This window comes from Eleutherodactylus coqui, unplaced genomic scaffold (assembly GCF_035609145.1).
Source record: "Eleutherodactylus coqui strain aEleCoq1 unplaced genomic scaffold, aEleCoq1.hap1 HAP1_SCAFFOLD_580, whole genome shotgun sequence".
Taxonomy (NCBI): domain Eukaryota; kingdom Metazoa; phylum Chordata; class Amphibia; order Anura; family Eleutherodactylidae; genus Eleutherodactylus; species Eleutherodactylus coqui.
The window spans coordinates 8,091-35,689 of NW_027102573.1; the positions used below are offsets into that span (position 1 = coordinate 8,091).

The 27,599-nt window shown below is 45.6% G+C and overlaps 2 protein-coding genes across 2 annotated transcripts; both read left to right on the top strand.

Annotated features, from left to right (window-relative positions):
• Nucleotides 1-632: 632 nt before the first annotated feature.
• LOC136604841 (RING finger protein 37-like) lies at nt 633-22,916 on the top strand. The gene is made up of 5 exons (XM_066588938.1): nt 633-704; nt 9,071-9,163; nt 10,473-11,652; nt 15,825-15,986; nt 18,385-22,916. Exons 2-5 carry the CDS (start codon nt 9,110-9,112, stop codon nt 18,591-18,593), a joined length of 1,605 nt encoding a protein of 534 aa, XP_066445035.1. The 5' UTR covers nt 633-704; nt 9,071-9,109; the 3' UTR covers nt 18,594-22,916.
• On the top strand, nt 635-6,948 carry LOC136604840 (FAST kinase domain-containing protein 5, mitochondrial-like). Its single transcript, XM_066588937.1, has 2 exons — nt 635-704; nt 4,394-6,948. Exon 2 carries the CDS (start codon nt 4,431-4,433, stop codon nt 6,720-6,722), a length of 2,292 nt encoding a protein of 763 aa, XP_066445034.1. The 5' UTR covers nt 635-704; nt 4,394-4,430; the 3' UTR covers nt 6,723-6,948.
• Nucleotides 22,917-27,599: the final 4,683 nt, after the last annotated feature.

Consider the following 27,599-nt stretch of genomic DNA (forward strand, 5'->3'; position numbering starts at 1 on the left):
AGCAACTAATGCACAAAGACTAGAGACTCCTGAGAACACTGGGCATCATTAGTCAACATTTATTAAATGGTTTTGTTGGATGTTAGTGTGGTGCCATCTGGTGGCACACTTGCTGTGTAGAGCACCCTAATATATATTTTATTTTCTGCCTCTGTGATGCAATTTTAGGGCCCATATTTTCTAATTTTGTGTGAAAAAGCAAAACTGAACTTGTTGCCCATAGCAACGAATCACAGTGCAGCTTTCATTTTACCTCAGCAGTATAAGAAATAACAACCAATCACAGTGCAGCTTTCATGTTACCTCAGCAGTATAAGAAATAACAACCAATCAAAGCACAGCTTTCGTTTTACCTCAGCAGGTTCAGCAATAAAAGCTGAGCTGTGAGTGGTTGGTCTGGTCAGTAAGGATATCGCGGGATTGGAGGATCACTACTGACTGGCCCCTCCCACATTAGTTTGTAACATTCTTCTGGCTTCGCACTCACAGATTCAGCCTGCACTAAGGCTAGTCTTGTAGCTCCGCCCACTTACTGGCATGGTTCTATGTCCTCCCACTCGCTGGCACGACGCTGTGCTAGTTACGTCACGCCAGAGTCGAACACGCCTCCAGCTGTGTGACATTGCGTACGTCATCAATGTGCGCCGCCGGATTGCGTTTCTTCCCAGTGCATGGACAGGCGCTGATAGAGGAGAGCGGAGCTGGTATGTCTGCCTGCCTGCATAGACGGGGCCATTGCGCTGCTAGGTTACAGTATATACGGTTGAGGCTTCAGTCGGGTTATGCCTCCCATATAGCCGCCTGTAGAGGACGTGTGTGTCTATAGTCAAAGGGGCGTGTGTATAAAAACTGCCTATCATATAAAGACGTCTTGTTACCTCTAACAACCAATCAGAATACAGCTCTCATTTTCCCCTAGCGGCATTGGGAATAAAAGCTGGACTGTGATTGGTTGTTTAGGAGGAGGACTGTGATGGCTGCACAGTAGGAAGTGATACCAACCTGTTGTTATTATTGCACTTGTATTATAAGTAGAGCAGCCGGGACGCACGGCGTGAGATGGTGGAGCGTGCTGCTGTTCGCTGTGCGGAAAGCTATGGAATGAGTGCTGGCCTCAGGCTGGTGCCTTCTGGGAATTCTCTCTATGAAGGCTCATAACAAAAATTAAATTGCCTGATGAGCGATCTGCCTGTAATCTGCTTGTGCAGCAAAATAACGGCATACCGACGCCAGAACCAGGCTCATAGCAGAAATACAGCGCCAGCACCAGGCTCGTAGCAAAAATACAGCGCCAGCACCAGGCTCGTAGCAGAAATACGGCGCCAGCACCAGGCTCGTAGCAGAAATACGGCGCCAGCACCAGGCTCGTAGCAGAAATACGGCGCCAGAACCAGGCTCGTAGCAGAAATACGGCGCCAGAACCAGGCTCGTAGCAGAAATACGGCGCCAGAACCAGGCTCGTAGCAGAAATACGGCGCCAGCACCAGGCTCGTAGCAGAAATACGGCGCCAGAACCAGGCTCGTAGCAGAAATACGGCGCCAGAACCAGGCTCGTAGCAGAAATACGGCGCCAGAACCAGGCTCGTAGCAGAAGTACGGCGCCGGGACCAGGCTCATGGCAGAAGTGCGGCGCCGGGACCAGGCTCATGGCAGGAGTGCGGCGCCGGGACCAGGCTCATGGCAGGAGTGCGGCGCCGGGACCAGGCTCATGGCAGGAGTGCGGCGCCGGGACCAGGCTCATGGCAGGAGTGCGGCGCCGGGACCAGGCTCATGGCAGGAGTGCGGCGCCGGGACCAGGCTCATGGCAGGAGTGCGGCGCCGGGACCAGGCTCATGGCAGGAGTGCGGCGCCGGGACCAGGCTCATGGCAGGAGTGCGGCGCCGGGACCAGGCTCATGGCAGGAGTGCGGCGCCGGGACCAGGCTCATGGCAGGAGTGCGGCGCCGGGACCAGGCTCATGGCAGGAGTGCGGCGCCGGGACCAGGCTCATGGCAGGAATGCGGCGCCGGGACCAGGCTCATGGCAGGAGTGCGGCGCCGGGACCAGGCTCATGGCAGGAGTGCGGCGCCGGGACCAGGCTCATGGCAGGAGTGCGGCGCCGGGACCAGGCTCATGGCAGGAGTGCGGCGCCGGGACCAGGCTCATGGCAGGAGTGCGGCGCCGGGACCAGGCTCATGGCAGGAGTGCGGCGCCGGGACCAGGCTCATGGCAGGAGTGCGGCGCCGGGACCAGGCTCATGGCAGGAGTGCGGCGCCGGGACCAGGCTCATGGCAGGAGTGCGGCGCCGGGACCAGGCTCATGGCAGGAGTGCGGCGCCGGGACCAGGCTCATGGCAGGAGTGCGGCGCCGGGACCAGGCTCATGGCAGGAGTGCGGCGCCGGGACCAGGCTCATGGCAGGAGTGCGGCGCCGGGACCAGGCTCCAAACATAAAAATTACGCCAGAACCAAGCTCGTAATGTAAATGTAGCACAAGAACCAAACTCGGCACAATTATACAATGCCAGAATCTAGCTCATAACATGAATAGAGTAGCAGAACTAAATGATTGTGTTGTGGGGCGCCGGTGGACCTAAGGGGGATATCACCCCTGATGTACATACATCAACTTGATGTTCACTTACAAGCTGGTACCGGGCACCCTGTGGACACCACTCTTCGCTGCGGCTGGCCATGTGCATGAGGTTGTAATTTTAATATGCCAGTGTCCATATAATGTTTGCTACATCTGTAGACGCGGGCTCCAGTGATGGAAAAGTCCATTTGTGATTTCCCTGGCGCTCGTTAGTTACTATTGTGGTGTTGTGGGACATTACACGTTCTTAAAATATGACTCCTCCTATAAGTCCTTAAAGGGGTTTTTTGGGCAGAAATTATTAATGATGTATCCACATGATAGGTGATCAGTAGTTAACCACTCAGGATCCCCAGCGATCAGCCCATCCTTGGGGATCCCGAGCAGCGGCTCCCCAGCAATTAACTACCGATGACCTATCCTGTGGATCCTGGATAACGCAGTCTATGCCAGCAGCACCCCCTCCATAGTAAGCCAGGATCAATCATGCAGAGCCACCCAATGGTCCAGAACCCAAAGAACCAGAATAGCACTTTAAAAAAGGGACACGTGACAGCATAAAGGGGCAAAAATTGCAAAAGTTGGATTTATTCCTCCATCACCAAAAGGAATTTTTCAATCAGGTTATGCTGGACAAAGACCGATAGATCAAAAGGTTGTTGCTGGTGATGGAGGAAGAAGTCCAGCTTTTGCTATTTTTGCACCTCTATGCTGTCACATGTCCTTTTTTAAAGTGCTGTCCCATGGATACATCAGCAATAGTTTTTGAAAACCCCCTTTAAATGTTGATTCCCATCAGTGGGGTTCTGACTCTCAGCCCTCACATTACAGTGTTACAGCGCTGCAACCTTTTTATTGTATGCCAAGTGCGGCGCTCTGCCTGGTATTGCAACTTAGTAATATTCAGTTAAATGGGACTGCCTTGTGACCAAAGAAGAGGGCATCGCACCTGCCCAAGTGTTGTCAAGGGTGCCAGGAGGCGGCTCGACGCCAATCTAATATTGATGATCTTTGCTAAAGGTTATGAATATGTGAATGAGTCGGGAATATTAACCCTTTCCAATCCAGTTTGTATCCTGGTTTTCCTAGGGGGCTTACTCTTTTTCTGCCGTTATAAAACAGCGCTATCTGCTGGCTAAAGCCAGTACTGCATGAGGTGACACGTTGGATTGGCTCCGACTGCAGAGAGGCTGGCAATATACAGTAAGAGAACCCTGACAGATGTCTTCAAACATCGGAGCTGTACAACCTTAAATCATGTCTTTAGACGTCAGACAGTGGATTGGAAAGGGTTAAATGGTGGTGTGGTCTCTATGACTCCGGTCCTGGAAGTAGCTCTAGCAGCCACGTGCCGTTCATGGCAGTATCGCCGTCGAAGCCTATGGTTGGCTGAGCGGCCCCACGCACAATGAACGCTTGACCGCTGCAGCTTCTTCTGGGATCGGAGCAGCTAAGTACTGCTTATACTCGTGAGAACGGAACAATCCCCTGCATTGTCTCCCCAGTTACTATTTTTTTCCCCCTTTATCATGTATTTCTCTTTTTTACAATGGTTTTCTTGGAAGTGTAATTGACTATAAGTTTCCATTTAACGCCTTCTATCGTGAAGTGAATGGACACAAGCAGTCCGGAGTATGTTGAGCTTCTCTGCTGTAGCTTTCGATGGACTGTCATGCCCAGCTGCCTGTGTTTTTACTGCGCTTTTGGGCCTCTCTCTGTCTTGGCCCTTGTGGATATTTTTCATCTAATTGTGTTTTTGTGCATCGTTAATGATATCGCTGGAAGACACTTATCTTCGTTCTTCATCTGCCCTTTTTTCAGTACTTGACGACCCCTCCGATTTGATATCTCAAGAACCATGGCTACTGCACTATGTCGAGGATGGCAAAGAGGCGTTTTCCGTGCAGCTACATTTTCATCCCTTACTAGATGGACAAACACTAAAACTCCACGTACGTTTAGTACAACTAACGATGTGCTTGATTCTTATTTGAAGAAAGAAGATGGCGGTGCCGAAGAACTTCAAGATGCCAACAAACCTTCAGTATGTTCCAGAACCAACGACATCAAGAAGGGACGACCAGAACGTGACTGCAACCAGCAGTATTCCAAGCAGGACAAAAAGGAAACCATTCGGCCAAGAGTTAAAAAACTAATTAAACGTCTTCCAGAGCAATCAAAGAGGTTTTCAGAGGTTTATAAGAAACCCTCAGGCATGTACGATGATGTAGAATCCTACGATACCAAGATGGATCCAAGAATCTTCCAACAAAGTAGACCAGAGTACAAATCTCTATGCTACAACTTCCAAACTACTATGGAGATTTCCTTGGAGGAAGGCAAGACCCTTTTACAGAAAGTGGCTTGTAATGATGATCTAGCGCCCGCAGAAATTCCTAACTTTTTGGAGAAACTAAGTTGTCTACCCGAAGACCACATCAACAGACTAACATCAAGTGAAGAGTTTACAAGATTATGTAGCAGCAACATTAAATCCCTTCATGTTTACACCCATGAAGACTTAATTCGTGTCCTTGCTGCCTTTGTTCGACTCAACGTTCCCAAAGAGCACCCCATACTAAAAGCTTATGAACGAGAGTTGAGTCGTCGGGTGCGTTTCCTTTCTACCAATGAATTACTGCTGGTGGCAGATATGTTTAGGTGCCTGTCTTTTCGTACCGACAGATTTGTGGACACAATGTACATTTACATGGACTTGTGTTGTATGGATCTCAGTTTATCTCAGGCCGTCCAATTAATATACCTTATTGGTGAAAAAAGATATGCCCCTGAAGATTTGATGAGGAAACTTGAGGCAGTGGTATTGAGAGATGTCCAGACCATCACCCTCGATGAAATTGGTACAGTTTGTTTAGGCTTTTTCAAAAGTGGTCATGGATTATCACCGCACCTAATGAGAACATTTGGCGATATGATCATGGAAAACTCCGACAACATAAGCAACTTCTCTTTAGTGAGCGTTCTTAAAATGTTCCGGTTCACACGTGTTAACCATATAGACTTTTTTAGGCAGATTGGGCAGGAGGCCCATAAACGAATACCTAATATGGGCATTCAGGGGATCATGCATGTTACCCTTTGCTTCTCTTCCTTCCGTATTCTGAACGAAAACCTCATGAATGCGGTAGCATCGATTATTCCAGATCGAGTATCTTACTGTAGGAGCAAAGACATTGCCAAATTGCTATGGTCCTTTGGTAGGCTGAACTACGATCCACCGAATGCTGACATTTTTTACTCTGCCTTAATTACGGAAATTTCCAAAAATCTTGAGGAATTTCTGGACTTTCCTGAACATTTCCTGACTTGTCTAATGGGCCTTGCTTTCTGTCAGAGATTCCCACTAGATCTGATTGAGGTGGCTTTAAGTGAAGAATTTATCAGAAGTTCTTTAAAGAGAACCATGTTCGAACTTAAGAAGGACCTGTTCACTATAGCTGGTAGTGTAGAGATCGAATGCCCTGAGTACACCGGAGAAAACATATCACCCGAACTCCGCCAAGAAGTAACAGAAATGCTTGTGAGTTTTTCAAAACAGGACATTCATATAAGGGAGGAGGAACTCAACGCTGTCTCAACATTAGAAATCTTGTTGGGAGGACCAGAGTTTGTAAAGTACCACATGATTTTGCCTCATACTAGATCGAAAGATGTGGAAGTCCACTTGGATATTAACAATAAGCCTATCGCGCTAAATTCAAATATTGCTCAAGCCAAACAATCTAAGGAGGGACTCGTTGCCGTTCAAGTTACCGATGATCTCATCGGTCAATTACTCAATAAATCCCTAAACCAAACTCCTGAGGATGCTCACAATGGTCTGAAGGCCAGCCCCAAACCGAAGAGTTCTGCCAAAATCACCGAAGGCCTGTTGACCCAGCTGACCAATAAGAAACCTGCAACTGAGATTACTAAACTGGCTCTTCAGGTTACTAACCCTACTTACTATTCTGGACAGAATCGACTCTTGGGTCTTCCAAACCTAAAAAGAAGGCAACTGCAGAAGTTGGGTTATGTAGTGGTGGAGGTGCCGTACTGGGAGTGGTATCCATTATTAAACTCTTCACCATCGCAAAAACTTTCATATTTGCATGACAAAGTGTTTGGGACTCTGAAATGCGTGAGATGATTACCTGTTATGTGTTGCGTCTAGATGATGCGATTTAGTATCGGTTCATCGATGATCAACTAACGCATTAGACTGAATCGATTTGGGTCTACAAGAAATTTCCTGAGTTTTTTTTTTTTTTTTTTTTTTTTAAAGCCATGTTGCCACAAGCAAATTATACAATTACCTGGTTCCCTGATGCCATGTGAGTGGCTTTCAATGTGAATAAAAAGGCTACTGGATAGATTATATTTGTCTGCGTCGCATCACTTTTTTCATTTTTCAGGATATGAAATTATTACTGCCGGTTTTTAGGTGCATTTTAAGTTCAAATTTAAAAAAAGCTTATATGTTAAAGGGGTTTTCTGATATTTTTAAACACTTGTGGCAGTGGGTGGGGGGGTGACGTAGATATAAAAAAACCTCACCTCTCTGCTGCTCTCTTGCCGCCGCTGATCCTGTCCTCCAGTGCCTTGTTTACTTGCTGTGCAGCGGTCAGGTAGCTTTTTCACCCACGTAACTGCTGCAATGGATAGGAGGCCCGACAAAAACGTCATCAGTGACGTCCCGTAAACCTGCCGGGCTTCTACATTTGAGACCACATGACAGGTTTATGGGATGTCACCGGGTCTTCTGCTACAGTGACGTCTGGTTCTGTGGTGCCGCCCACAGTGTATTGATTTTATATAGTTTGGGGCATGGGGGGCACAAAACTATATGAAAAAAGTGGTAAACCCCTCAGATCAATTGCCTTCTGTGAGAAAGGGGGAGTAAAACTAGTTATAAACACTTGAATTTAATTCCTGCAGTGACTGATTTTTCAAATTTTCTGACTAAGGCCGGCCGCACACGACTGTATTTGAATTGCGGAATCCGCGGTATTCCGCGCACGTGGAAAGAATAGAGCGTTCGCATATCCGCTCACATAAGTGGCAGCACTAATTTGCACAGTGAAACCTTCTTCGTTGGGCTCGATGGGATTCCCAGAGGTCGAAACTCTACTTATTATAGAAGTAGCATATCCTAGTGTTATGCCATCACTTGACAAGATGGCAACAACACATGAAAGGAATTGCACTGTAATCCTAATTTCTTCCTTCAGATTTACACGTACAGCGGATGTTGTGTATCAATGTATGAGGTGGGCTCGGGAGCCTAGTCTGCTCCAGACGTGGCAAGTGTCTGCAGATGGTTGACGTGTGGCTGCAATGACCAGCGTCAGATAACCCCAATGTTGACTGTTTAGTTATTAAGATGTCCCTACTGAAAGCAGCATTTATTAAAGGGCCTGACAGAGGAAGGAGTCTCACAAATTACCACCCCATATGAGATCGCGGGGTTGTCTTCGGTTACCATAACAGCCTGTGGTCTTCTGAATTCCCCCAGGCCTGCCATACATGTCCCCCTATTAAACCCTGCCTGTGCCAGGGCTCAATAGGAAGACATTAACTGAACAATATACTGCAATACTTAACTATTTCAGTATATTGTACATGCTATTAGACAGATTCGCAGCTTATAAAGGTCTTCACGCTACAGACCAATGATTTTGAAGCTACTTCCAACATCCCAGCTTTCTGAGTGTATTGGCAGGGTGGAGCGTCATTGGACTTAAATATTGAAATTTTTGGTTTATGGTAGAGTTGCGCTTTAGTTTTAACAAATTTTGTATCTGTACCGTCTTTCGTTTATTTCTTTTCCGTGTATGACCTATCAATCTTTATACTAAATTAAAAAAAAGCAAAAATCCCCGCAACATTATTATCTGTTTAGGCTTGCGTGTCCTGATTTTAGAGGCTGCGAGTCGTTTAAATAAATGTGTACACCGTCGCCAGTGATATATATCTGCAAGCATCATCAATGTTTTTGATATTTTAGATTTTGCTGTAACTACTGTTGACCACCAGGTGGTGCTGCTGTTCTTCAGAACAGATCTTTGCTTCTTTTTTGCATCGATCAGTAGCGAGGTAGCAACAGGTCCCCTCGAATCGCAGCGGGAAATCTGTAGTTTAACTTTTTTGGTAAGTAATGGTATTTTGGCCAAACACCACCCGCCTTTTCCTCCATACACATACACCGCTGTACTTTCGTACAACTCCCGAGTATCACCAAGTGGCCAGTGTGCCTAGAGTCTTAATACTGCTTAACTTCAGTTATGTTGTATCCATATGTTTAAACGTTCTGGTTTGCTGGGCCAATAAAATAGATTAGCTCTTGGCGTGCCTCCGCCTGGCTCCTCGCTTTACTGTATACTTCCAGGCACCCAATGTGATGTAGGACTGCTCCGTAATAGGACCAAGGACATGGCCAATGTCCAAGACCTCCGACTTCAGTTTTTAAGCATTTTAATATATACCTTTGGTCTCCAGGTGTTTCTGCGTGGAAACCGAACAGGATATTCCGTCAGGATGGTTGTAAATCTCTGCCTTCCACAGTTCAAGCCGCGAGTCCTTTGTAACAAGGTAATTTTGGGGTTTCCTTTAATTGTTATAAAATGTTAATATTTGTCCTACAGGAATTTGTAATGATGAATACCTACTGCTCAGATAAATTTCGGGAGCACTTGATGGTCCTAGTATGTCACACTTCATGGTTTTCAATCTATCCAGTGAGGAAGCAGAAACTAATGGGAATAACTTGACCTACTTTAGTGCAAATGAAAGTGACACAAGACACCCCCAACAAGGCAATGAAGACTACTCCTCTCTCCTTCCTGACTGTTTCTTCTCTAGTTCTGTTTTGCTAGTGTCCTTGTCACTGCTGGTACCTGCAGCCCAATTGGGTCGTACAAGTAGTCCTGCTCCTCCAGGTTAGTACATCCATATGTGCTGTCGCAAGAAGTGTTGCTGTATCTCCCAGCAAAGTCTAAAGAGCATGGAGCAGATACCAGGACAAAGTCTATTACATGAGAAAAGGTGGACAGGGCGGTAGAAGGGCATCAACCCAACATCGGGACTGGAAGAACAAGAGGAGCTCTGCCAGAGGCCTATAAAATGACTTCCAGCAAGCTCACAAGCCTGAGGGCACGACACCCTATAGTAGAATCCAGCACTGTGCAACTCTGTTGGCATTCGCCAGAGAACATCAGAATTGGCAGGTCTGCCATTGGCGCCCCGTTGTTTTCACGGATGAGAGCAGGTTCTCACGGAGCACATGTAACACGTGAAGAGTCTGGAGATGTTGGGATGAGTTCTATCCAGAATAAAGGTGAAGAGGAAGGGGGTTGTGGCCCGCTCCTCTGCCGGTTGACTGTTAACCAAGCCAACCGTCAGATCATCAGGTAACTCTACAACAGCACACGCACCTATCCAGGAAGTTAGCATCTACCCTTTTACACATTTCAAGGCTGGACGGGCCTCTTTGTCAGGTTAGTCACCATGCTATGGTGGGTGGTGACTTACCGAAGAAAAGGCCCGTCCCATTTGTGTTGCCCCTGCTGTGAAAAAAAGTGTAGATACTTGGGTTGGTGTGTGTTGTTGTAGAGCTCAGGGACTTATCTGATGTGGTGAATGCTATGTTGCCTGTGATTTTAGCGTTCCCTAGTCTAGTTATGGCTTTAAAGTTTGGTAGCCAAAGGACTGATTCATGGCTAAAGCTGTCTTATAGATGGTATATGTGGGACATAGAAGCCCTTGACTGTAACCCATTGAAACCAAAGAAACCATCTCATCCGGAACACATTTGGATGTTGTACTTTGACAGACCACTATGCACTACAGTAGATTATATTTCTTTTCTTTAAGTTGCCTAAATATCTTTTTCTCTTTTTAGATTAGTGCTGATGGCTACGAAGTAGAGAATCTGGTCTCCGAAGACCTCGCTAAAAGGAATCGTGGTTTTCGCTGTGAATATTTCATTAAGCCTCCTATACACATCACCTTCTCTTTTCCATTTAATATAGATATATGTAGGATTAATATAGACACCTCCTCCGGGGGGCACCAGCACTTTTCAGGAATGGACATTTATACAGCTACCTCCACCAACAAAATGTCTTGGAATAACCACGAGGCGAACCAGCTGGGCGGCCAGGCACTGGACAAAGAAGTCTTTGCTTTGGTGGGGAAAGTTGTGCTAAAGAATCAAAGCAAGGCTACATTTAATAACAGAGGCTTCAAACCAAGACACCCATTCCATCAAACCGATAACGTAATGTCTTACCATGGGTCGTCTTGCCAAGATCTGTGGAATAAAGGGCAGCATTCTTTAAGTAACGTTACCCACCTGAAGATCTGTATAACGCATGTAGCTGGAGGTACGCCTTGTAATATAAAGAGGGTGGAGGTTTGGGGACAGCCTGCAAAGACTTGCCCTAAGGAAGTGGTGGATAATATTTACCAAATTGCTTGCTTAAGTCTTCCCCATGGCTTCGGGCAACAGCGTCCCGCGTCGCCTATGGAAAGTAACCACGTGTCTTATAGCAACTCAGAAAATACACAGCACAGCCTGAGCGAGCTTACAAATATCCTCCAAGATGTCCCAGAGGAGTTTCTGGACCCAATTACATTAGAGGTCATGACTTTACCCATAATCCTTCCATCGGGGAAAGTCATTGACCAAAGCACACTTGATAAATGCAACCAAAGTGAAGTATCATGGGGCAGGATGCCAAGTGACCCCTTTACGGGTGTTCCTTATACTCCACACTCCCAGCCTCTCCCTCATCCGTCCCTCAAAGCTAGGATAGACTACTTCCTTTTACAGCACAATATTCCTGGCTCCAACCTCTTGGGAAGAGCGCGAGTTGGTGCCACAGTGACTCCTTCTGCCATAGCTTTGTCCTCCATGAAGAGGAAAGTAGAATGGATGGAGGACTCGGCCAATGATGGCGATAATGTAGACACTTACTTTTCCGCAGTGACTGGTCTCTCGTCTACCTCAGAGTTGGGAACGAAGAAGATGAAAATGGAAAACGACGGTCACACGTCACAGATGGATTGCTCAAATTCAGGTATTCCCATCATTCTGTCTCCTACAAGCCAAACAGTATAAAATCAAGCACTACAAAAGTGGGACGGGAAGTTCCTGTGATTGGGGGCCCCTTATTCTACGGTTCAGAGAAACACTCGGTGGCATTCGTTTCTGTGGGAAACCAACAATACTATGGTTTTCTGCCAGGAAAAATTGCATTTATACTGTGGCTACCAATGACTTGGATCCACTTCAAATCTGCGCGATTGTTATTTGGTTATCCTGCCTACCGGGCTCAGTTCACGCTTAGCTTTTGTTTTCTATCGCAGGTACAGGTCAGGAGAAGGATGCAATGCATGCCACTCTATAGATAAAAACCACCCCTCAGGATCGGTGGGTCATTCATCTACAGGTGGGATGGTTATAGGGGCGCCATCACATAGCTTTGATATGCTGGGGCTGAGGGTGGCAGAGCAAACGCAGGTTGGAATTGTAGGCAACTCTGGGTGTAACATATTCACGAGACAGATCAGCAGACAACACTGTGATGCTGGCACACAAACTTTAAGATAAAAAGGAAAGTCCCCTGGTTCAAGCACCGAGTCGTGACCGACTCTGAGAGTGATGTCGTTTTACCGACCTCAGAAGGATGGAAGGCTGAGTCAACCTCGAGCCAGCTACCTGAACCTTTCGGGGATTGAACCCGCAACCTTCAGGTCAAGAGTGAGAGCTTAGGACTGCATTCTGCGAGGCTCTATACACAAACTTTACTGGTACACAATAGTAACAAGTCCTTTGGCAACTGTGGTACCACTTCCTGCTGAGCCAGAGAGGTTGTCGCTGCCGGGGATGAGGGCCTGATCCTTCCTCCAACTGCAGTGAGTGTGATCCTTGTCCCGTAGAAGCTGTGTCCTTCACTGGATGCTAAGACAGCAGATGTGCCTTTCCTGCCCACACTCCACTACACTCTGAGGGCTCGGGCTGTAAGTCCCTATATCCCCTCTTACCACGTGACTTCTCACATTGCGGGAACCACCAATGCGAGTGATTAAAGGAGCCAACTTGGAAAACTTTACATAGTAACTTCAGCGCCCTAACCTAAGTTTACTGAATCCCGTGACTGTCACGCTGCCGCGGGGACAGAACTCGTATCACTTTCACAATTTCATAATTGTGCATTACTGACGTGAATTAATCACTTGGTATTACCGATGAGATTTGACGGTAATAAAGCCAATCTAATCCTATGGGAACCAGTTCTGTTAAGAGAAATACTGAATTTGACACTGCTAGCGGTGCACGTCAATAGTCCCCTTTAATGTCGCCATGAATGATGACACTTATGACATCATCACCCAGGTTTTGCAACAGGAAAAGGCTCCCCTGGCTCATATTAAAGGGGTTTTCCAAGAAAATACTATTGATGACCTATCCTTGGCATAGGTCATCAATAGTTGATTGGCTGGGGTCCGTCGCTCGGGACCCTAACTGATTAGCTGAGCAGGCACCTGCCTTATACACTGGGGTCGGAGCAGAAGCTGCCGCTCCAACCCATGTGCCGACTGGCACTTGTATCCCATTGATTTCAATGAGAGTTGTGCCTGCAATTACAAGCTCCGTCCCCTACACGGGTCTGAGCCACGGCTTGCATTCCGAACCCGTATATTTGCAGCAGTGACAGCGGGCGCTCGCTCAGCTAATCAGTCAGGTTTAGCGTCAGACCACGGCCAATCAACTATTGATGATCTGTCCTGAGGATAGGTCATCAATAGTATTTTCCCCGGATAACCCCTTTAAGACATGACCTGCTAATACATTTCCTCCGCATACACACACACACAACTGCCATAGTCAGATAAGATAAACATATTGATACATTTGGTGATTTGTATCAAACTATGGTCTTCATGTTGACTGCATTTAAAGAAACTCTGTATGGGGCTGGACAACCAAGATGGCCAAACCCTACTACTTGATTGGCAGTCTAAGACACTGCAGGCTGCTCTGATTGGTTAGTGCTAATCATGGGAGCTGTGATGGTCAATCAGAGTAGCCTGTAGTGTCTTAAACTACCAATAGTGATGAGCGAGGATACTCGTTAAGGGTAATTGCTCAAGCGAGCATTGCCCTTAGCGAGTACCTGCCCACTCGAGAGAAAAGGTTCGGGTGCCGGCGGCGGGCAGGGAGCTGTGGAGAGGAACGGAGGGGAGATCTCTCTCTCCCCCCCGCTCCCCCCTGCTGACTGCTGCAACTCACCGCTCCCCCGCGCCGGCACGCGGACCTTCTCTCTCGAGCAGGCAGGTACTCGCTAAGGGCAATGCTCGCTCGAGCAATTGCCCTTAGTGAGTATGCTCGCTCATCTCTAACTACCAATACAAAGTGTGCATCAGGTAGTCAGAGAAGCGGTGCAGCATCTTGGTTTGTCTGGGATCGGAGGGCCACTTTAACAGAGATTAGAAACGGACATGTTCTGCTAATCTCTCAGTAGTGCAGCCCAAGGATTCAGGGTAGAAACTTCAAAGAGTTGTACACTATCCTACCAAAGTAATTAGACAGCTGAGCAAGAATCACAAGTAGTATTTATATCCATATGCTAATACTTAGTGGGGCTCCTTTGGCCCTAATGACATTGGGTACTCTCCATGCCACACTTTCTACTAACATCTGATACATTTCAGCTGGTATTTCCCTCTATTCAGCCTGAAAACGTCTGGTGAGATCTCTCAAGCAAGATGGACTCCGTTCTTATTTTCTGACCTGACGTTCCAGTTCGCCCCAAAGATCTTCCATAGGGTTCAGGTGCAGCCAGTCCAGTTGTGGAGCAGGCATATCCTCAAGCCAATGTAAAACAGTGTGAGATTTGTGACAAGGCGCATTGTCTTGTTGGAAGTATGGCCGACCATTCCCAGAGTATTGCCACAATGTCAACAGCACATTCTCATCTAGAATGTCAAAGTATACTTACAGATTCATGGAACTTGCCACTACGACCAATGGACTGAGACCATGCATGTAAAACATTCCCAGACCATTATACAGCCCTGCTGTAACTGTCGGCACAACACACTCAGGCCTCGGTCACACAGGCGGTTTTTCCTGCGATTTGCGGATCGTATAACGGATGCGCATCCGCAAATCGCGTGACCGGGGCCGACGATTCGTTGAAAAAGCTGCACCTAGCAGCGTTTTCAGTGAAACTGCCCCGCACTGCCCGCTATCGCAGAGGAGAACGATGTTCGCTCATGGAATTCAATGGAGCCGGCTCCATTGAAAGCAATGGGCTGCTGGCGAGCGCGGGATTAATTTTCGGGAAGGGCTTAAAAATATAAGCCCTTCCCTGAAAACCATCCTAAAATGTGTAAAAATAAAAAAAATGTATACTCACCTTTTCCCTGCAGCCGGAGTTCAGCCGCGTTTGGCCGGCAGTTCTCCTGAACTGCTCTGTGTAGTATTCAGTAGGCGGGGATTTAAAATCCCCACCTGCTGAATGGGCTGCTCACCAATCAGAGGCAGCTCTCACTCACTCATTCATGGGTGAGTGAGTGCTGCCTCTGATTTGGCTGAGCGCAGGGACCAATCAGAGGCAGCTCTCAGCTGTCATTCAATAGCCAAAAACTGGTCGTGTGACCGAGGCCTTAGGCAGAAGGAGTTCCCCAGGATCCTCTACACCCAGGTAGCTCCATCTGATGTGAAGATGGAGTAGTGTGGTTCATCACTACATAGTTCAACTGTCCAATGACGACATTTTTTGCATCACTGTAGATGAGCTGATGCGTCTTTGAGAGAACTCGACAGCCGTTTGCAGGATGAATGGAGGGAAATACCAGCTGGAGTGTATCAGACGTTAGTAGAAAGTATGTCAGGGAGAGTATATGAAAGAATAACATATGGAAATAAATACTACCTTTGATTCTTTCTCAGGTGTCCAATTACTTTTGTTATGATAGTATATCTTAGCATGGAGGTAAGACATTAAAGCAGTCCTTCGATCCTGGACAAAGATGGCCGAGCGCTGATCTGACAGTGCTTATTGGACTGGACAGGTTCCATTTAAAAATTTGGCTTTCACGTTTCATGTAGACCAAAGTGACTTTATGAAGATGTGGAAGATAACTGAGCAAGTGGGATGTGAAGCTGCTGCAGGGACCGGGGACAGTTAGTGTAGGAGTCTAGGAGACCCTTCTTGAGGTCGATTTTTGTTTTTGTACACAGAGTCCATATCCCATGAACAGAGACTGACACAAAGTCTGGACCAGGCGCTCACCACGGCCCTGGGCTCCATGCCCTCATACACAGCCAAGTTTATGAAAAGTCAACAGCAAGGCTTTCATATGGAGAGCGCCGGGAGCTCGCCCTGGACCACCGCTTCCACAGGTATGGTTGTAGTCAAGGTATTAAAGGGATATTCCGGGCACAGGCTAACACTAATGTACATGATCATGTCATTCTGTAATTGGTTCACTGGACCCGGTCTAGCTACTTTCTTCATTTTCTATCTATGTCGTGACCCTCAATATAAAAAATATCTCCACTTCCTCCGACACCTTGTCTACATTTGCTACTTCCTCCCCTCTCCATAGCCTCCATCATCCTGTGAGCAGTGCATGATGGGAGGACAGAGTGGTAAGCACTGCAGTGTTATGCTCATACAGTTCAGTGTGCTGGAAGCTCCTCTCTGCTTCATCAGGGTCTAAGTGGGAGGGAGGTTGGTAAGTTGTAGGACCCGTGAGCAATGATGCACATATTTAGATCTGCAAGAAGGACATACTGTATCTTCCCTGCATCTTTAGCACCTTGTATACCCTCCATATTTGACAGTTCTTGGTATGATGTTTACCCTTAAATGTATACATGTAGCAAAGTTTAAAGGGTTTTTCCAGTTAAATACTATTGATCTATCATCAGGTTAGGTCATCAATAGTTGATCAGCCGGGGTCCGTCGCTCAGCTGTGCGGGGGCATGCCGTTAGTGCCACAATAATATAGAGGTCAGAGCGGAAGTCTCTGCTGACCTATGCGTAATGGCCGACACTTGTAACTGCAGGCACGGCTCTCATTGAAATCAATGGGAGCCGTGCCTGCAGTTTCAAGCGCCGGCCACTACACAGAGGTCGGAGCAGAAACCTTCGAGCCAACCTCTCATGAAATGGCCAGTGCTTGTAACTGCAGGCACGCTCCCATTGATTTCAATGAGAGCTGTGCCTGCAGTTTCAAGCGCCGGCCACTACACAGAGGTCGGCGCAGAGGCTTACGTGACGACCTCTGTATTTGTATTATTCTGGCGCTGAAAGCACTGACCCCAACCAATCAAGTATTGATGACCCATCCTGATGAGAAGTCCTCAGTAGTATTTAACTGGAAAACCCCTTTAACTTGACTGTGGTGACTTTCTGCAACACGTCCCCTTACCCCAACCCCTTAGTGACTCTCTAATTTTAGACCCTAGTGACCAAACAATCTATTTTTTTTTTTCATCCCCACAGTTCTTAAGCCATAATTTTTACATCTTCCCACCAAGCTAGCCGTATGAGGGCGCCTTATTTTGAGGTTCCAGTTGTATTTTTTAAAGGCATCATTTTGGGGTACATATAGATTGTATAACTTTTATTAATTTAGTTTTTCGGGTGGATTGGAGAAAAAAACAAATTCCGCTGTAGTTTTTTACATTTCATCTTTGCGACGTTCAGCATGTATGATAAATAACATGCCATTATTTTGCGAGTCCCTCTGATCCCAGCAGCACCAAGCTTTTACAGGGTTCTTTATGCTCTGCTCTTATGCTTTTGAGTTGCTGCAGTCCAAGAGGCAGAACATTTTTTAACATTTTGCCTTGGTTTGCTACTTTTTTACGCTTTAAAAAAATTTTTTTTTTTTCTATCGCCGCATTCAGAGACCCATTTTTTCCCATCAATGGTGCTGTGTGAATTTTTGGGGTTTTGTTTTTTTTTTCAGCACTAGCTGTACTTTTTAATAGCATCACTTGGTGAGTCAAATGACTTTTGATCGCTTTCTATTTTCTGAGGCAAAATATGCAAAATTAGCCACTGTATTTTAACTAGGGTTTTTTTCATATATTTTTCTTCACAGCATTCAGTCCGCGAGTTATGTTACCTTTTTTACATGCGGCAATACCAAATTCAGGATTGTTTCTTTTTACATAGTAAGGGTGTTTTTTTTTGGGGGGGGGGGGGGGGGGGGGGGGTTAAACCTTTTTTAAAAAAAACAAAAAAAACTTTTTTTTAACTCATTTTTATCCCACTTAGGGACTTGAATTTAATTAAGAACGATTGTTCTTATAATATACTTCAATACTTTAGTATTGTCATGTATTACATGAGACCATGCCTCTGGTTGGCCTCAGGGGCCACCATAGATGGCAGACCTGGAGGCTACTGTCAAGTCACCGGGTGCCATAGCATTACATTGGCAAACTGCAATGACCTCACGGGAGTCCAATGGGTGACATAGAAAAGCCTATTGTAAAGCAATTGATGGGGCAAATTAAACTGTGGCACAGAAAATTGTCTTAGTGCGTTGAGTCCATCTAACCCTTACTACCTCTGTAGCTTCTTGCTGTACATTTCCCATAGCACTTTGGATAGGAGCCTGAGCCAATTAAATTTCTCCTTACTTGTGCCCCTCCCTTATATTTTCTGTAATATGCTAAATCTGATTCTTTGTAACCTATTGCGTAAGTTTCATACAGTCATGTCACAATTTCAGCTTGTCGTGCTTTCATATGGTGTTCCTAAATGTCGGATCTTCTATTGTAGAGCACACGCGGAGCGGCGCGCTTCAGGGTTGCATATCCTGTATGAGGACATTTTCAGTTTACTGTAAAACCGAACCCATTTACCAGCTGTCTTGCGGCCACCTCATGTGTCGCCCTTGCCTGGCCGAAACTCAAAAGTCGCTGTCTGTGGTCTGCAGAAGTTGCAATCGAACCATCGCTACCCGTGACGTGCTTAGAGTCCACCTGTAAATGGCGCAAACACCAGAGGAGCCAATCACGTTCAGCTTCCTTCCGGGACATAACGCTTCAACGGGACACAACCTTTGCTGCTAATCTCTAGAGACTTGTGCATATTTATTTAGGACGAAAAGGTCAAATTAGGAGTTATAACCGGTGCCGTAGCCTTGGCGTCTCTGCTCTCTCATAGCCGTGCTAGTGAAAAGCCCCCCCAAAAATGATGGGTTTTGTGTTTACAATGGGATTCCATTACTGTGTTACCTTAAACTAGTGTGGACGCCTGGTGGAACCTGATTTGGAATTAAGTGCAATTGTGTATCGTGCCCGTCATGCTTTCCTTCCTCGGTGCCTGGTATGTTTCCCGCGTGGTTTCAGTGCATTGATATGTTGGACAGCATTGTAACACCCTGTATTGTGCCCTGCTGGGCACCTGAACGTATCTGTAGTAAGATAATGGCCGGACTTGGGCTCCCCCTGTGCACAGACCTCCTTCGTCTTCCTTCAGTTGACTTTTGCGGATATGAAATAAACTGGCGCCAAACCTATTCGGAATAGAGCCCTAGTGAAGGGCCAATGTCCAATGCATATTGAGTTATCTTTACGCCTATTGTGTAAACTTCCTGTCACATGATATATTAGTTCACCAAGTTGCAATATGGCTGCTTCCATTCAATAATTGACCATCTCAGGTATCTGTTCAAGAATAGAGATCCATTTCCGGGGTCTTTGTTTTTTGTCAATTGCCAAAACTGTGCATCACCCACTACTCGTTTTCTCAATACTACTGGGGTCATTGCTGCACCTATGGTTAAGGGGAGTCGAATGGACTGATTTTTTTTTTGATTTTTTTTGATATGCCATGCAAATTTTGCATCTTTACCGAGTAGCCCGGATGGCTGCCACCGGTATAGAAGCTTGTGGGACTGAGACTTCCATAGGCTCATACAGCGAAGCTGCATTTACATGGACGATATTCACGCACAGCTTCTGTGTGATTGCAAGGCACACAAGACCAGTGCGTGAAAAGAACTTATTTTCTTCAATGGGTTAATTATACATGAGCAATTTTTTGCTCACACCGATTGGAAAAAATTTCAGCATGTCCTATTTTTGAGTGATTCGCGTCGAGGATCGCCCCTTCTTTCCTATGGGAGCATGAAAAAAAATCGCACTCATATACCATGCAGTTTGCATGAGAGTGCATTGCATTTTTTTTTGCATTTCAGCTATTGGAACAACATGCATTTTTTTTTTTTTTTCTTCACGCACTTGAAAAACGCATGTGCGGTAATGGGAATTGCACATTTTCGAAACAGCAATGCATTCAGAAGCCTGGGAATTGCTGTTTATGAGTGCAATAAAGGTCAGATTCTTTTGGCCCCTTTATTGCATGCATCGGTGTATAAACAGCCTAAGAGAAGTGGTATCTGTAGGGCGGGTACCCTCTTATATAACACTGTGTTAAATAGGTCTTACGGGTTTACAATAATGCTGGACTATTTTCGGACAGGCCATCCATGGCACTGGATTCCCATTGGAAGTAATGGAATGCAGGTGTGGCGTGGAATCGGTGCAGTTACCCTGAACATTCCCTTACGGGGCTTTCACACATAGTGGAAAAATCCATCACAGAAAATTTCACATGAAAATCCGCCTCTCTAATTCTGATTTTGAAATGGATTTGCAGCGTTATTTATGCGGGTGCTGAAGTTTGTGGTGGATTTTTCCACCATGTGTGAGGTCATCCTTACCGTATGTGCAGACACTCACCAATAAGTTGACTCAATGGGCTGCAGCGCTCTCTGGAGTGCTGCATCCTCTTCTTTGCTTATCAGGCACAGTGCCCAACTTTTGGTAGTGGCCGGGCCTGGTATTGCAGCTTACTGCATCTGAGTCACATTCATTCAAGTCCCGCAATTACTAAAATACAGGACTGTGCCTGGTATACAATGATGTGGCATTTGGTGTAGGGCCGTGGCCCTTTCGGTCAACTGATAGGAGGTTGGGAGTCAAGTCCCCACTGCTTTAACCCTTTCCAATCCAATTTTGGATTCAGGGTTTCCTAAAAGGCTTTCTCTTTTTTGCTGTCATACAACGGTGCCATCTGCTGGCTAAAGCCAGTGTGTGTGCGCGCCAGGGGGGCTCTGACAGCTGAGTGGCTGGCAATAGACTGTAAGAATACCCTGTTGGACGTCTTCTGACATTGGAGCTGTACAAGCTTCAATCAGAATGTAGGAAGACGTCAGACACTGGATTGGAAAGGGTTAATACTGATGGCATCTCCTAAGAGACTCTGGAAAGGGTTAATACTGATGGCATCTCCTAAGAGACTCTGGAAAGGGTTAATACTGATGGCCTCTCCTAAGAGACTCCTTTAAAGCAAACCTCAGATTTTGGGACATTATTCTGGCCTGGACTCAGAGGTCAGATACTAGTTCTGCCAGTTCCTGGTGCAGTTTTTGGGCAGCCAAGATGGCCGTTGCTGTTTTTTTGATTACACACTGTGATTGGCTTCCACTGATCACAGGACAGCCCTGGATAATCACAGTACAGGTATAGTGCATTAGTAGTCCTAACACTACCAACGCACTATTGACCATTTAGTAATATAAGGATACCTGTGGCTATCTTAGCTGCCTGAAAATGGGACCTCAAACCAGCGGAACCGAATAACATCCAAGAAAACCAACTACAGCTAATGTACCCCATCACCCCTCCAGATAGACTTTTGACCCAAAACCAAAGGGTCGCTTTAATACAACTACCATGGTTCCGTTTTTGTGGCTGTTTTGGAACAAATGCAATGTACTCGTTAAGGATCCCATAATCATAGGCGTCACTAGATTGTTGAAGGAAAACTGCAGTCAAAGCTGAAAATTGGGCTTGCACACAATGCAAATATGTCCTACTTGACATTACCTTGTAAAGGCCTCATGCTCCATGGATTCCCAGTTACAGTATGGTTTCTACATCACAACAGCTCTTAGTTCTTTCTATGACTCATATCTTCATTGCCAGCAAACATATCCATCAAACTCGTATGTTGTTCTCCTCTGCTGCCGTCAGTGCACACAGTTTTGTAACGAGCTCTGGCCATCTTGGGAAGACTCAAAAGAATTGCAATTGGAAATGATGCAACATAATAAACAATACGGTAAAAAAACAAGACTTCTACATATCCAGTCTACACATCTCAAGCCTGGCCATCCTCGGATTCCTGTAAGAGGTCATTAGTCTAAAAATCGTGATAAGTAGAGTTGTCCTTTTAATACGGACACTGGATTGGCAATTTCATTCTTCTGGTAACTTTTGAACACTGATACATGACCCGCACTGTGCTTTCTTTCTGAGACAATGGCTATGAATGTAAGACAATTATAAATATTTTTGCTTTCCATGAAATTTTTTGAAATACTTTGATTTTAATCAGTTGGCCATTTTGTAAATGTGGGTCCGTAGTGCCCATGGTCCTAACACTGTGCAGGCTGCTGTATTGTGAACTGATTTACTCTTCACTTAAGGAACTATGGGTGTCCACCTTTCAAGTGTTTTTTTTAAGTGTTTTTGTTGACTGTTGGCTAAAATTTGGCTGCTAAATTTTGGATGGAATAGATCGAATCTTGGTAAAGTGAAAAAAAGCATTGACTAATAATTGGTAATTTCTTAAACGGCCTGAAAAGAAGATCCAGATTTACCCCAAAAATCTGATCTAAACACAAACCTTTTGAGAAAATAATTTCCTTTAGGACGAACAGAAAATTTCTGGTGTCCCTTTTTGAAAGCGAGTAGTTTGCAGCCGCCTCCTCCATCCATTGATTTGCATACACATGTTCTGCCGAGATGAACATGCATGTTAATCACAAGCATCGTTACTTTTTTTTACAAATTGCGCCTGTAGCCAACTTGATCAAATAACATGACCTGCAATATTGAGTATCCCTTGTTGTAATGTGAATGTTTACAGATCTCGCCATGTTCTGATGGTCCTTTTTGAAACTTAAAGCCAAGCTTGATGAGTTACGTCAACGCAAGTTCGGCAAAGTTACCATGAGTGGTCTTAGTACAGTTACTAAATGTGTCTTTCAGGATATGTAACGGAACCGAAATTGCCTGTTTTTTTTTGTGCCTTTGTGTAAGTTTAAACTGTGTAAAAATATTAAGCCAACATTAAAAAACAAAAAAAACCACCGGCCAAATACTTTCACAAGCACCTTCTTGTCTTGCCGCAATCTTGAGTAATCCACTGATGGATGAATAATCTGTAGTGCGTTCTAGTTGGGTAACAGCTCATTGATGTAACGTATGCCGCATTAAAGGTTTGGTAATATTTCTGAATGGGGTGTGCTTTATTTACCTTCAAAAAAACTTTTCTGAAGTATATTCAAAAAATGTTTCTGCTTTGAAGATGGGACAAGTGCTAGCGCTGATGGCCTTTTTTTCTCCTTTTTTTTACCCATTACTGCATGTTTTACCTCTTTCTGCTCATGGCTTACCTGGCTGCTTGGTTGTTTTCCAATATTAGTAGTGATCAGTAAACTTTTGAAAACTTCGGTCTGGCCAGTGTGCTGAATTTTGGCCAAAACTTCTGTCCGATCCAAATTAGTTTGAACTGAACCGAAATTGTACCATCAAGGTTTGTTCACAGGGGGGACTTAATCGCACAAAAATTCTGCGTGTTTATAAAAATCGCAGATAACTGTACAAAAAACACGTGAATAGACGATTTTCCTCGGTCGAGTCCCGAGCTTCAGTCGTGTAAAAATCACCCATTTGCATGATCTGAATTTGCAGAAAAAATGCGCTGCTGTTCGGAATTGTTCGGAAACAGGAGGGAAGAAAAAAAGGAAGAGGACGAAGAAATTTTAGTGGGTTTGCTTGATATGAACCACTGGTCTCTGGCAGGTAGTGTCAGGGGCAGTACATCTAGAAGATGTGCCTAGCATGCAATATGTCTGCAAGATACAGATACACTGGAGTGTCACAGCATCCTTGGCAAGTTTTCGTGGCACACCAGCTGGGAATTGCTGTAGTAGTTGAAATATTGTTCATCAACTAGTCAGGTGGTGTGACGTTCTTGGGCGGGCACATTGACCCCTCCCCTAACATATGCTTTTTGGTTACCAAATTCAATGGACACGCATAAGTATATGCAAGTGCCCTTCAAATTAACGCTCATTGCTGCAAGAGGCTGCAGCATCAAGCTTTCTGTTGAAGGTCAAACCAGCGAGAGCCCACAACAGTAATCTTTAATATATCATTTAAGACCAAAACCGACTGGAGACTGTAATAGTGAGTGTTCTTTCAAAGACCAGTATTTGCGTGTCTTTGGGAGCCAATGAGCATTTAGTGGGAGGGCAAAATGTTCAAAAAAGGCTGGAGCCAATCAGCATTCGGTAAGAGGCACATGTTGAATAAGCACCTGCTTCCCAATTTTTTGGACAGTCAAAGAGCAATACTTATGGTACATTGTGTGACAGATCCATTTCTCCATCCATATCTATACACTTAAATGCTTTTATTTTAAATATGAGCACAAAATTGCTGGAATATACAAATTTTATGATCCATGTTGTACCATGAGATGGAAAAATATGCAAACTGGAGTCTCCGATACAGTTAGGAACCATACAGATAGTTTATATGATGCAATATAATAAGTTATTGATGCAAATCTGTTCCCAAGGTCAAAAAGAAGGAATTTTACAGACCAAAGAGGGACTTGGGTCACAAATAGGGACTGTCCCTCCAAAAAAGGGACCATTGTAACATATGCACACCTCCCTGCAAAGTTGTTGGCTCTTGGTGGAAAGAACAATTACCTGCTTACACCTTACTTAGGCTAAATGATGAATAATATGAAAACTATCCAGATACTTTTTGGGGACAACCCTTAGTGGAAATGGTCTAAAATTGGCAAATGGGCCCTCTGCCACCTCTTTTGTAATTTCAGTTCTCACAAAGTCATGATGCGAATCAACAGACTTTAAAGTTTTAATCCATGAATAACTTGAACTAAGGAACAGAAAACCCGTACTGAAAACCCAAATTAATTGGCCTTCAGATGGCCGGCAAGACTTCTAGCCGGGGAAGCATTCTTGAAAGTCTTACTGGTCTCAAGGCTTTTGGGTAAGAATTCTTTACCAGAGGAATGGACGTTAAGCTGGGATGCGTCTCACCACAAAGGGACTATTTATGGTGGTATCTACAATTCTGTATCCACTTGCATTGGTCTTCGTTAAAGGTGAAGCAGACACCTTTACAAAAGCCAAGCAAAGTAGTGGCAGAAGACTGCATTTAAAATTATACGTTGGCCTTCCAGAGAGCATTAAGCTCAACCAGAGGCCATCACCCTTGACACGCCATTTAATACTCAGATAAACTGCTCGTCATCTACATTTTTATTGGACTTTGTGGCAAACTCCTGCTGACGGTAATAAGGACAGCAGTTCCACAAATTCACCTCTCCATGTTTTTTTTTTAACTCTTACGGGACCAAGTCACACATCAGCGCCTCCTTCCTACACACCTGCCCAACACCTGCACTCCTCTCTAAACTGAGTCTAACAGAAACAGGTTCCCAGGCTGGACCTGAACCTCCATTTGACCGCCTAGAAACAGTAGATGTACTGGTTGTTACCCTAGCCCCACTCCCTGCATTTCCTAGCAGGCCATAGTCCATGTGATGTGACAGGAGCGGCAGCCTGCTGTGGTCAGCTTGGCTTCCTGCGGACAGCATTGTGGTAAGAAGCGCCTCTGTTATCTCCTGGATCTCTTTTCAGCACGGTCGCTGCAGATATCATCTACTTCTGGTTCCAGGTCACCAACCTCTGCGACATCCTCGCGCTTTCTAGTTTCAGTTCTGATGCTTTCCTGCAGAGGAAGTGGGGTGCTGCTAAGCACCGTTTCAGCCATTCTTAACCACCAGCTTCATCAGTGCAGATGATCAGCTACTGGAGGAGGTTCTCCATCGCAGTGTAAGACGTCTGGTCTTCAATCAGTATCTGGATGCTGGGGTCCCACTTCTCCTTTTCTTATAGGTTCCAGATCTTCCCATCAGCCGCTGGACAGCCAATCCAGCGCTCACACCAAGCCACCTGATTCGCCAGGAAAATGATGTGGAAAGTGCTCCTCAGCTGACCCTGAAATGTCCTCTCACCATAGGTGAGTTACACAAGCACCATCTTAAGAGAAGGAAACGCCAACCATATTAACTATTTATCGCCGGATCCCATGGGGCCTGTTGACTTGTTTTTTTCCTAGCTACCGAAGTTGGGAGGCGAAACCGCACTACTTGCATGACGAGTGACCGTACAAAAAAGGACTTCAGTTTACATAAGGTGCCCAGACACCCCGATTAAGGTGGGACAGTTCTGCTTTGGGACCCTGTGTCCCACTTTCCCCAGGGTCTCTAAGCGGGACAGCCTTTTGTCCCATTTTCGGGACTTTTGGTCACCATGAAGGTCATTACCAACCGTGGTGCCACGGCTTACAATCTACTTATTTACGATGCTGCGGGATGCACATACTGATGTCCATGTGTGTACCCGGGATCCTCCTCCCCTGATCTCTCCTCCTGCGGAACCAAGGAGGAGAGGAGAATGGAGGAAGCATTTGGACGCACACACTTCTGCCCGCAGCAGCATCAAGCAAAGGAGCAGCAGCACTTTGAAGACAAGGAGTGGGTAAGTATATCATTCTCAGGGGGGAAACTGTGGGAGTCACTATTAATACTATGGCTGATATAGGGGACACTATTACTAATGAGGCCACTGTGGGGGCCAACTATTACTACTGGGGCCACTATAGGGGACACTATTACTACTGAGGCCAATTTGGGGGGCAACTGTTACTAATGGGCAGAGGTGTAACTTGAAGCTTCTGGGCCCCAATGCAAAATCTGTAACGGGGCCCCCAACTATAATGCTTTAGTCATAGTACTAAGCTCCCTATTTGGAAAAGAGAAGCCTTATGGGCCCCCTAAGGCTCATGCGCCCAGGTGCAATCGCATCCTCTGCATCCCGTATAGTTATGCCCCTGCTACTGGGCCAATATAGGGGATACTATTTCTACTGAGGCCACTGTGGGGGACACTTGCTACTGGAGCTAATATAGGGGACACTTACTACTGAGGCCACTGTGGGGGACACGATTACTACTGAGTCCACTGTAGGGGTCACTATTGCTACTGAGGCTAATATAGGGGACACTATGAGGTCATTATGGGGACACTAGTATAGGAGACACTATTACTGAGGTCACTGTGGAGGTCACTATTAGTACTGGGGTCGATATAGGGGACACTATTACTACTGAGGCCACCCTGCACATGGCAGCATACCTCAAGTTGACTTAGGGTATGTTTACATGTGGTGGAAATGCTGCAGAAGTTTTCAAGGTAAATTACGCAGCATTTCTGCATCCAAAAACCTGTCAACATATGCACCATTGCTCCAGGGGTGTGGCTGGATATCCCATATGGCCCAATAAAAATTAAGTCAGGAGAGTTATTGCCATCTTACATCCAGCAGGGCCCCTACCCATTATTCTAGAGGAGTGGCGTCAAATTCTTCTTACCTGAGTGCCACATTAGCATTATGGTTGCCTTCAAAGGGCTGATTGTAATTGTGAGACTGTTTAGTAATAGTGACCCCACCATAGTGGCCGCGGCTATAATAATGACCCCCATAGTGGCCACAGTAGTAATATTGACCCCAGAAATAATAGTGACCTCAGTAGTAATAGTGTCCCCCATAGTGATTCCAGTAGTAGTAGTGCCCATATAGTGGCTACAGTAGTAAAAATGGCCATTGTAGTGACTCCAGTAATAATAGTAACACCCATAGTTAATCCAGTAGTAATAGTGACCCCCATAGTGTCCTTTGAAATAATAGTGACCCAGTAGTAATAGTGACCCCGATAGTGTCCCTAGAAATAATAGTGACCCAGTAGTGATAGTGACCCCCATAGTGTCCCTAGAAATAATAGTGACGCAGTAGTAATAGTGACCCCCATAGTGTC